This window comes from Peromyscus leucopus, chromosome 19, assembly GCF_004664715.2.
Source record: "Peromyscus leucopus breed LL Stock chromosome 19, UCI_PerLeu_2.1, whole genome shotgun sequence".
Lineage (NCBI taxonomy): Eukaryota > Metazoa > Chordata > Mammalia > Rodentia > Cricetidae > Peromyscus > Peromyscus leucopus.
Window position 1 is genome coordinate 49,129,704 of NC_051079.1, and position 11,174 is coordinate 49,140,877.

At 50.6% G+C, this 11,174-nt stretch overlaps 1 protein-coding gene across 2 annotated transcripts in view; it reads right to left on the reverse strand.

Moving 5' to 3' along the window:
* The window catches only part of Afap1l1 (actin filament associated protein 1 like 1), a 57,389-nt gene extending 46,500 nt beyond the window's left edge, over positions 1-10,889 (reverse strand). For both annotated transcript variants that reach the window (XM_028890094.2, XM_028890093.2), the window contains exon 1: positions 10,788-10,889. In XM_028890094.2, the coding sequence (XP_028745927.1) occupies positions 10,788-10,803 (16 nt within the window). In that variant the 5' untranslated portion in view covers positions 10,804-10,889. The remainder of the gene's footprint in view (positions 1-10,787) is intronic.
* Between the last annotated feature and the right edge of the window lie 285 nt (positions 10,890-11,174).

An 11,174-nucleotide genomic window follows, 5' to 3' on the forward strand; every position in this document is an offset into this window, starting at 1 on the left:
GAACTCACAGAGATCCACCTCCCAAGTGCTGGGATTAAAGGTGTGCGCCACCACCACCCGGCGCTCTCTTGTTATTAAGAAAGACAATCAGATACAAACTTGATTCCAAGCTTCCCTTTGGAGAACTAAACCAGAATGCTTTCTGTGCGCAGGGCACCTTCCCATGCTTGCCTGGAGCCTCCTGATGGCTTCAGTGGAAGAAACAGGGGATTAAATGGAAGCAGGTACAGACAGGATCCCAAAGAGGTAACCAGACACCAGCAGACAGCTAAGGCCCTTGACTCTGGGCTTATCTGTCTCTATAATTAGGCACATCACAAGCACAGCCTCCAAGAATAGGGACACACCCTGTCAGAGACCCAAGAGTGTGTGTGTGTGTGTGTGTGTGTGTGTGTGTGTGTGTGTGTGTGTGCATGCGTGCGCGTGCGCATGCAGACTTGGGGGGGGGGCTCCTCTGTGGAGGTACTCAGGGCTCTGCTTACTTCTCTCTGATGCTCTGGGTTGCAGGCATGCGGTTTTGCTCACTCTTCAGAACCTTCTGGGCCTTTCTCTCCTCTCTATCACTCGCCCCCACCTGGAATCCCATCTGCAGTGTTCTGGAGGGTCTTGGCTACAAAGCGTCCCTTGAGCCCTCTGGTCCTTTGCACATTCTCTTTGATGGACGCTGACCAGATATGATTTCGGGTCACAGGCACAGCCTCACTTTGGAGCTTGCTCTTTTCAGAGCCACACCTGGCTGCTAGCTAGAGGCGAGGAAAAGCCATTAGTCTCTCTGGTTTCCTGGCACGGTCCCAGGAGATCAGTTTTCTTGGTTCAAGTGGAGCTAAAAAAAAAATCTTCCTCGGTTTCATATCAGCAGGATCTGCCCTCAGCACACCCTCCAACAAGAATGGGCAGGAAGGGTAAATATTTATTCTACAAATGAATGAATCTGATTCCATCTTCAAAAGAAAGCTTTTGTATAAATTATCATAATTTCTCCATCCTAAGATGCCACCGATTTGAAGATGTTTTTATCTACGGAATAACAGCTTTTTTAGAAAAGGGGGGAAATGAATAAATTAACATGTCAATTGTAACATACACTCTGAGGTTTTTTTAAAAAAAAGTCTTTGTACCAATGAAATAAAAAAATATATATAAAGATTTAAAATTTGTTTTCTTTTGGTTCTGGGTCTCTCAGAAAATAGGTTCTCAGACCTGACTCAGCCATGCTGATGTAACTCACAGGTAGGTTTCCATAAAGTGTCCAGCAGAGCCTCAGATCTGACCCCCTGGGGACTCGGGATCCGCAGGGCTGGCCCTGGCCGCCATGCACTGCCACCAAGAGCAGGCTCTGCTTGGGACATCAGTGGTTCTCGGCAATGCCCCCTGGGGGCTCTATCACATGACCTTAGGGAAGCGACTGCCCTTGAACCTCTGTACAGCTGAGGGAGGACACATGGTTTCCATGGGTTCTTTTGGCAAAACCTGTGGGGTCTGCTTGGCTTCCACAGGGGAAGGGGCTGTGTTGGGAGTAAGGTGGAGGGGAGCCACTGTGCTCAGTACTCCCACTTACCCAGCGTAACTCTTATTGCTTAAAATTTTATTCGCCATCATTGTGAGGCTAAAAGTGATTTGAGAAGCCGAGGGAAACGGCCGTTCCCATCTCCTGACTGAACGCACTCCACCCCAGCGCTCCCTGCAGGGTCTGCCCTCTCTCTCCGCCCTTACCAAGAGTGAACAAACCTTCGGGAAGGCCTAGATCAGCGGTTCTCAACCTTCCTAACCCTGTGACCCTTTAATACCGTCCCTTCCTCGTGTTGTGGTGACCCCCCCCACCATATAATTATTTTTGTTGCTACTTCATAACTGTAATTTTGCTACTGTTAGGAATTGTAATGTAAATATCTGATGTGCGACCTCTGGGAAAGGGTCGGTTAGACCCCTGAAAGGGTCGTGACCCGCAGGTTGAGAACGGCTGGCCTAGCTGATTCCTGTGTTTTAGCTTTGCAGGATGCACACGGTCTGTTCCAACTACTCAGCTGTGGTCCTGTGCTGAGGAAGCCCATCAACAACGCATGAGGGACCAGCACAGTTCTTCACCAGCAGCACTGATCCACCTGCTCTTTGGCCCACAGGTTGAGGTCTACTGACCTCTGCACTCTAATAGAGTCACTGCACGGTAACCTGTCAGATGAAGAAACGGAAGCCCAAGAAGGGGATTCGAGGAGCCAGGGGCTGGTCCCCGTCTTCGTCTTCCGTCCTCCATCTTTCAATAGCGCACCAGCTTCCTTCATGCACACACCGCTCACGCTCATGTATAGCCGCCTCTCCTGCCCAAACAGCACCGTGGGCCTCTGGGAAGGACTCGATTGAGAGAATGGTGCCCGGCCAAGACAAGTGCTCTGCTTTTCTCTCGCAGATCAGTTTTCCTCCTGGTTCTTAGAGGGCTATAAAAAGGCCCCTGGCCTGCCTCGTGGGCAGCAGGCTGCTGGTGAATTCCCCGAGCTGGAATGACCGCAATGTGGTGCCACATTCTGTTCCCACCATGGCCTGACAGCTGTGCCAGGGGAAGAATCATGCCTGGCCAGCTCTGCACCTCTATCCACCCCCCCCCCCCCCCACGTTACAGGCATCACAGGCATTCTGGAATGGAATTTGACATGGAAGATGAACCCAGCCTGGGGCCCTCCTGGCTCAGCCTCCTTGGTGGCTTCTTTAATTCTAAACACCAGCTACGGTGGTGGTGGTGGTGGGGTTGGGAAGGGAGAGACCTAACACCTCACAGAGCTGCGCCTGGCTATATCCCTTCACGGACAGAGGGTGTCCCTCAGGATGGTTCTGAGCTTCTTCTCTTAGTACCTGTCCTGTCCCTACCTTGCAGTCTTTACCTAGTGAGCGCCCCCACCCCCAACATGCACGCAAAGCAGAAGAGAACAATGTTAGGGACAAATGGCACAGCATGAGACCAAAAAGCTCTCGTATTGCCAAGCAAATGTCCAACAGAGCCCGGAGTCCACTGTGCCAGCTACCCATCTGACAGGCGATTAATACCGGAGAAGCCATACAGAACCACTCCCCAATTAAACAGCAAAAGAACAAATAAAACCATTAATAAATGAACAAATGAACCATAGTTCTCAAAAGAAGAAGGACAAATGGCCAATAAGTCTATGAAAAAATGTCCAACGCCCTGAGCCACCAAGGAAATGCAAAGCCACTCCATCTCAGCTCAGTCATGGCCCGCAGCTCAGAAACAAATAATAATAAATGCTGGTGAGGAGGTGGGGAGATAGGAACCCTAATACATTCCTGAGGGTGGGGGATGTAAATTGATGCAGCCACAATGGGGATCGGTGTAGGGGCTCTTCAAAAATCAAAAGCTAGAATCATCTGGCTAGACCCTTCTTGGGTACCTGTCCAAAGACCTAGAAGTCCACATAACACAGAGATGCCTGCACACCATGTTTACTATGGCACATGCAGAATAGCCAAGCTAAGAAATCAGCTCAAGTAACCATTAATGAATGGCTGGGGGATGGGGTGGGCAATGAGGTATGTATGCGAGATGGAGTTTTATTCAGCTACAAAAACCAGAATTATGTCACCTGCAGGAAAGTGGATGGAACTGAAAATTATCATGTTGAGTGAAGAAAGCCAGACTCATTAAGACAAATATATGTTTTCTCTCATCTGGGCAATCTAGATTTAAAAATCAGCATAGAAGCTGGGCGGTGTGGTGTACACCTTTCATCCCAGCACTTGGGAGGCAGAGGCAGGAGGATCTCCGCGTTCTAAGCCATCCTGGTCTGCTGAGTTCCAGGACAGCGAGAGCTACACAGAGAAACCCTGTCTTGAGAAACAAACAAGACACACAAACAAAAGAAGAAACAACATAGAAGTAGAAGAGGAAATATTTGTGTTCCCCTCTTGCTGGGTTAACTGTGGGCATTTATGGTCATAGTACACTATATACATGCATGAAATGCCATAGTGAAGCCTATTATTTTGTATGATAAACATATACTAATGAGAAAGGAACTTAGGTTTGGAGGTAGGCAGAGCTGAGTAGATACACAGCCTTTTTAAGACTCAATATCTTCATCTGTAAGATTAGTATCTACATTGACTGGAATCATGGTGTGTGTTCAACATAAGTAGGATGTGACTACAAAAATTCAGCATTTGGCATAGTGGTTAGACCCTGAGGATATAATGCAGAATACAGTCCTAGACATTGGGATTCACATGTACAAAGAAGACACATGTCAATGATAACTAGAATCTTCTAAAAGCCCAGGCTCCTGGGGACGGACTGGTACCTGAAAGTCTTAGGGGAACTAAGCAGGGGAGGGGTGTGTGGTAGAAGACCCCACAGGCAGGTGATGCTGGACTGGTCTCTTTCAGGAAGATGCTGAACTTCAAACGCTTCACCTACGCTAGAAGGAGAACGGCACACTTGGGAGGCAGAGACAGGTGGATCTCTGTGAGTTCGAGGCCAGCCTGGACTACAGAGTGAGTTCCAGGAAAGGCACAAAGTGACACAGAGAGACCCTGTCTCGAAAAACAAAACAAAACAAAACAAAAAACCAAAAAAAAAAAAAAAAAAAAAAAAGGAGAATGGCTGTTCTGTCCATGTCCTAGGGCTACTGCCATGGTTGGGAAGAGCCCCAGAAGAGAAACTCAAGGATGAAACGGAATCTGAAAAAGGACTCCAGCATCAGTTCTGTCGGATGATTCTCCCTATCACATGGCTCCTTCTTGCCCAGTGCATCCCCCTCCCCAGCCCAAAAACTTTTGTTAAGTGACAGTATACACAATGACCACCAGCACAAGGTGGTCTAGTCTTGGACCAAAGTTTTCCACAAATGCTCAGCATCCACAAGGCCAGGCTGAAGTGAATACCACTGGGAAGATGTCAAATACCTCTCTAAGTTGAAAAAAAAATGTAGGGTAGAGCTAGGAGGAATTAGATATATTATGGGCTATAATAAAAAAACTGCATGGCTATTTATGTATTTACTTTGAGGTTTTTTTTGAGACAGGATCTCACTATGTAGCTCTGGTTAGCCTAGAGATCTATGTAGATCAGGCTGGCTCAAACTCACAGAGATCCACCTGCCTCTGCTGGGAGTAAAGTTGTGTGCCACCACATCCTGCTTGGTGATTTAAGAGTTAAAGTAAGAGAACTTGTAGCTTGAAGGAGTCTGTCTACCTTGAGAAATAGGTCTGGACCCCAGAGCTCCACTTGATTGAAAAAATGGGAAAGACCTTTGACTACCCCTCACTTACCTAGGGTAAGGAACAGGAAATCCTGGAAGGTTGTGTGAGCAGGGTCAAAGGTCACAGCAGAGCAGTGTATTGAGAACTGTGGCATTCACCAGTGAGAACAAGTTTACCCAAGGGCTTTGCAAAATGCAGACTCCCAGATCTCACCCCGGAACCCCTGATCAGATCTCTGGAGTGTGTTTTCTCTGGGCTCCACAGGGCAAGTTTTGGAGCCCAGGTAGATTAGGGCAGCACCACTTCAGACACATAGGGAGTGGTCCTCGAGGCACACTGGAGAAGCCCACAGTAGAAACAGGAAGACCCTGTAGGCGGAACAGGATATAGGAGAAGCAGCCACCCAAGATCCATTTCCCAGTAACAGTCAACAGGATCTGGGGTCTGACTTACAAAGGAGGAAGGCAAAGCAAACAACTTTGTGTGATGATAACGTCCATACTTCTGTCCCTCCAATCACGGCGTTGAAAATGACCACAGCCAGGGGCCACGCGGAGCTGGATCCGCTTACTTTCATTTCTTCACCGTCTTGATAGACATTTCCTGGGCGACTACTAAGTGCCAAACATGGCGGGAGGAGCCGAGGAGGAGGAGGAGGAGGAGGAGGAGAGGAGGAGGAGGAGGCTATCAACAAGCTAGGAGAGGCCTGTGCTCAAAGAGCTACCAACAGCGCACGCCATGCCACAGTTAACGGCAACCGTGGACATGACCACCAGTGTGGCACACGGTGCTCTGAGCAGCCGCAGGCAGGCAGAGGCAGCTGGGAAGGCTGGGACACACGGCCCCAGGGAAGAAGAAATGTTTGCACAATGACTAAGGTGATAGGAGTGGGGGGCGGGGGAGGGGGGAAGGCATGGAATATTCAGAGCTGCAAGGAGAAAAAACCCCCGAGAGTGAGGAGGTGAGCTGTTGGATGGAACAGGGAGCTGACAGCAAAGGCCTGGTGGTGGTGGTGGTGGGTGGGGGGGGGGGGGGGGGGGGGGGGGGGGGGGGGGTGGTGGTGGTGGTGGTGGTGGTGGTGGTGGTGGTGGTATGCTACAAGATGGCAGCCTACAGTGGTTCAGGTCTGCTTAGGTCAATGGATTCTCTCTCCTTCCCCTTCTTTCTTTCTCTCTTTACGTTTCAATATTCATTCATTCATTATTTAGTGTGTGTGTGTGTGTGTGTGTGTGTGTGTGTGTGTGTGTGTGTATGTGTATGAGAGAGGGGGGTCAGGTACCACAGAGGGGGGTCTACACACCACACCAAACGTACCCAGGTCAGAGAACAACTAGTGAAGTCAGCTCTCTTCTTCCATGTGAATTCCGAGGACCAAACTTAGGTAGTCTCTACCCACTGAGCCCCCCTACCAGCCCACTAGTTTGAAATAACTGCTCGGAACTGCATCAGACCCTCTCCTCCCCCGAGTCCATCCTCACACATTGATCCATAAAATCCCAATAAAGGCTGTGCTGTGGCATGCAGCTAAAGAAAAGAGGAGTATTTTAAATCAAAGGACACACACACCTGGGAGCCCTGTTCCTCGACAGTGTGCAGGAAGGGGTTTATGGAACCCTCTGGAACCTTAGGTGAAGGTGATAGTCGTCCTTAGCCTACACACTGGTGAAGGACTATTTAACCTCTGCCTCATTGTGTGCCCAGGCAATACTTGTTTTTTACCTCTTCTTCATTTCTTTCTTTTTTGTTTGTTTGTAGTGCTCTTCCTGCCTCGGTCTCCTGAGTCTGGAATGACAATCCTTCCTCACCACACCCAGCTTCTAGCTTTGAACATTTCTTTCATCCGTGCACTTTTAAGTGGAGCCCACCTCAGCCTTTGGTGAACCTTTAAGAGAAACTTCTGGAAGCTCTTTCTACTACCTCTCCTGTAGGGAGGCTAGTTTGAGGACCACTCTCCCGTCGTCGCCGCTTCAGATTTTGTCTTGTTCACAAACACCCCCATTTCCTTTCACAGCTCTTCATGTAGCTGTGTTTGCAACAACAACAACAACAACAACAACAACAAAAAGTCACAGGCGGGCTCACCTGACATGGTGGGGAAGGATGTGAGTGCAGAGCTTGAGCCCTTGGAGGTAAGCTGACTGAGTAACAGTGAGCATCTGAGAGTTCCTCATATACTAAGCTTTGTACACAAATATTTCACATCCGTGCCTCCAAGAAAAGGCAGCCCGCTTTCCACATTTCAGCCTCATCTGGGGACAGAAAGTTCACCAGCTTGTCCTGTGGAAGGTGGAGTCATGAAGCCTACCCGTGTGCTACCTCACTGGTGGCCAGTTCTCTTTGTGTGACAGGCATACCCCGGGAAATCTCATGGGAAGGGGAGTCTATTATAAGTGGTTTCTATGTCTGTCACTGGGTTGCGTGAATCCTGCTTTGCTTATTCCAAGGCAGTTTGCTGTGAGAAGAGAAATCCCGCTTCCCAGGTTTGTTCCTATTCACTACGTGGAGGATGGATGGTATAATTGTGTCAGAGGACATGCACAGGGTACCTGAGACAGAAGACTCGGAATCTAGTCTTATTTTAGGGTTTGGCTGTTCTCTTGCCACTGTGGAGGCAGTTAGCAGTATGCTTAAAAATCAAGGCTGTGTTTAAACCTTGCTCTGTGTATCACACAGAAAATGACTGCAAATTAATGTCAGTGGCTGCTCTGGACTGACTTCTGCTCCTGTCCGCCCCTACCTTCTACCCATTTGTAGACTGAACCCCTAAGTCCCATGTGATTGCATTTGGAGCCAGGGCCTTGAGGAGGTAGCTGAGGTCAAATGAGGTCATGAGAATGGGATTGAGTCTGATGGAGCTGGTGTCCATCTAAGAAGAGGAAAACCATAGAGAAGAGGTGTGTGTGAAAATACAGAAAAATGACGAAAGCCAGGAAAAGGCCTCGTCTGAGGTTAACCTTGATCCTGGGCTACCAGCCTGGAGAGCTGAGAGAAAAGAGATCTCTGTTATTAAAGAGACCTGGGTGTTGGGATTGCGCCACAGCCTGCTTTCCTGAGAGGGGATAACCTCTGACCCATGAGCTGCTCAAGAGAGAAAACAATGTGAAAAAACTGAACCAGTGCAAGAGGTGATCTCAGCTGTGATGGCTGCAAATGCTGAACCGTGTTCTTGTCTAAGGTGACCCTAGCCTGCTCAAGGTCACCACCCTACCCTGAGGTGGTGGGGAATGCTAAAAAGAGACCTGCCTTTTTAGAACTTTGCTTGACATGTTGGGGGTGGTAGTGGTGGTGGTATGCACATCCACCTGAGGACAGGGGCATGACAAGGGAGGCTATGTCTTCCTTTGTTTCCCATTGCTATAGCAAAATACCCTGACAAAAGCAATTTAGGGGAAGACAGGGTTTATTTCATCTCTCAATGCCAGGTGACAGCCCCATTACTTCAGAAAAGATAAGGTGGCAGGAACCCAGACAGCAAGTCCCATCCACAGTCACGAGCAGAGAGAAAGCATGCACTCTGGCGCTCAGCTCACCTTCTCCCTTTCTAAACAGTCCACACCACAAATCTAGGGAATGGTACTGTCCCCCTGTTAGGCTGGGTGGCCCCACATCAACTTACATAATCAAAGGAAGCCCCCTACGCCCACCTCCAAAGGCGTGCCCAGAGGCCAACCTAATGGAGACCACCCCTCATTGAGACTCTCTTCCCAGGTATTTCTAGAATGTGTCAAGTTGATAAAGCCAGCCATCACTGTCCCTAACATCACTTCTGAACCCTTATACTTTATCTTAAAGACACAGATTTTGCACTCTAATCCACAGTCCGGTCAAATTTGCTTTCACCACAGTATTTGAAACTGTTTATCAAGGTGGGAAATGAAGGTGACTTGGTCTTGTGCCCTCCAGCCACATGCCACTTTACTCAAAGGGTTGACATGGCCTCTAGCAGGTCACAGAACAGCTCGGTTGTGAGAATTTTGCAGGAGGATTCTTTTAAAAATGGACATTATGACGAATTAACTTGAGATGTACAAGAAGCAGGCTTCATCTCACTTGATAAGCCACATTGGGCCGTTCCCATCATGTGCCAGACACAGTCTCACAAGCTCTGTTTCCTGGCTTCTGGAAGCTCACTTCTGGTCAAGGGAGCAAGATCCAGGAAGCTAACACCATAGTACTAACGGGACCCCAGGACAAGAGCTGTGGCGGACAAGGAAAAAAAAAAAAGGTCAGAGTCCCTGAATGCTCTGGGCAGCAAGAGATTCCTGGGAGGTCCCACGTCCTAGCTAGACCTAGCTAGACGTCTGGAGGCTGCATTTTGAAGTGGCCACATCGATTACAAACACTCAAACCTTAGTTCTCCGTATAGATTTTGGTACAGGGAACCAGACAGGGTGGTATTCGACATCCGAAGATGATCCTTGCGTTAGATGTGAGGTTGGGGCACTGGGAGGAGAGCGGAAGGAATGAGAAAGGCCTATTCTGCTTTTCTGCCCTCGTGGGTGGGTGTACCCTTGCCCAGAAGTCGGCGAACAGGTGAAAACTGCCTTCAAATCATGCCTCCGTCTTGAAGAAGCACGCGCAAGCCCTTCCCCTCAATGTCTGCCTGCTCTCCAAAGATCCTGAAGGAGCAGGTGGGTGCTGAATTCTGTGTTGGAGAGGGGTGGTGAAGAGCACGGGGTGGCGGCTCCTCTAAGGCCCTCTGAACTTACACAGGGTGGAGAAGGTTACCCTGCACACCTGCTCAAGCACTCATCCCAGCCCAAACACTTCCTTTTGCCCCTGGGGCCTCAGCAGAGCAAGCAGGGGGCGGGTTGTTAAGATGATTGTTGGAAGGGAGAGGAATTTTCCATCAACAGCAACAACAATAGAAACTGCTTCTGGTAGCAAGACACTCAGTTCGCCCAGTGCCTTCACACACCTGTGATCTCAGGATCCTAGAGCTGCGGGCGGCGGCGGGACTCAGGCCTCTGACACTACCCCCTCGCTCTCACGTAGACACACGGCCGCTGCAATCTCCTAACCTTTACTAAGATGTGCGCTGTTCCCACCCTAAGGCCCCAGGAAGCAGTCCTAACTAACTGCAGTAGTCCTCACGACTCTAAACCGTCCGCCAAACACACACAGAGGCGCGGAAGCGTGCTCACGCAGCTCCGCCTTCTCCCAAAGCAGCTGCAAACTTCGGTCTCCCGGGGCTTCTCCTGGGGCTTCTCCCAGGGCGCACAGTGGGAGCCGCATGAGCGACTGTTCCAGGAGTGTAACCGGTACCCGCATTCCACCCTCTCCCTACGTGTGGCGAGGAGGGGGTAGCTCGCTGCTTCAAGAATCCTTGGGGAACCTTTCATAAAGTTAGGAAACAGAGTGTTCAAACACGCCGAATTCCCACCCATGGGGGACCCAGACCTAAGAACCACGAGGGGTTCACACTCACGGATTGCTCCTGCTGCAGGAGGCACCTGTGCCCAAGTGTCTAGTGCCTGGCACGCCAAGTCCCATCGCCACCTCTACCCCCTCCTTCTCAGCTCCCCTCCGGCCTCGGATCTCCCAGGTCCCTTTTCCCCGACCGCCGCGGTGGTGCCACTTACCCCGGCCTCGGTCCATGGCGCCGGCGGGGATCCCGGGGCGCCCAGCCTAGGGCGCAGCGGCTGCCGCACGGGCGGCTTGCGCTCTTGGGGCTGCCCCGGCGGCGAGCTCGTCCCCTCCCCCAGACAGGATGCTTGCAGGACGCCCCCGCCCCGCCCTGCGCGCTCCCGGAATAGACCCGAGCACGCCTCGCCCCCCCTACGCCGCCCGCCGGTGTCCCGGTCCCGCACTGGCCAGCGCCACGCCCTGCTTTCCGCCGCCCTCCTGCTGGGCTAGCAGGGCCAGCCTCACTGACCACACGCTTTGGTGCGGTGCCCTGCTGGGGGACCACTGACTTTGCTTGCCCTCAGCTAAGGACAGGGAAGCTAACCACTTCACTCTCCAGTCAG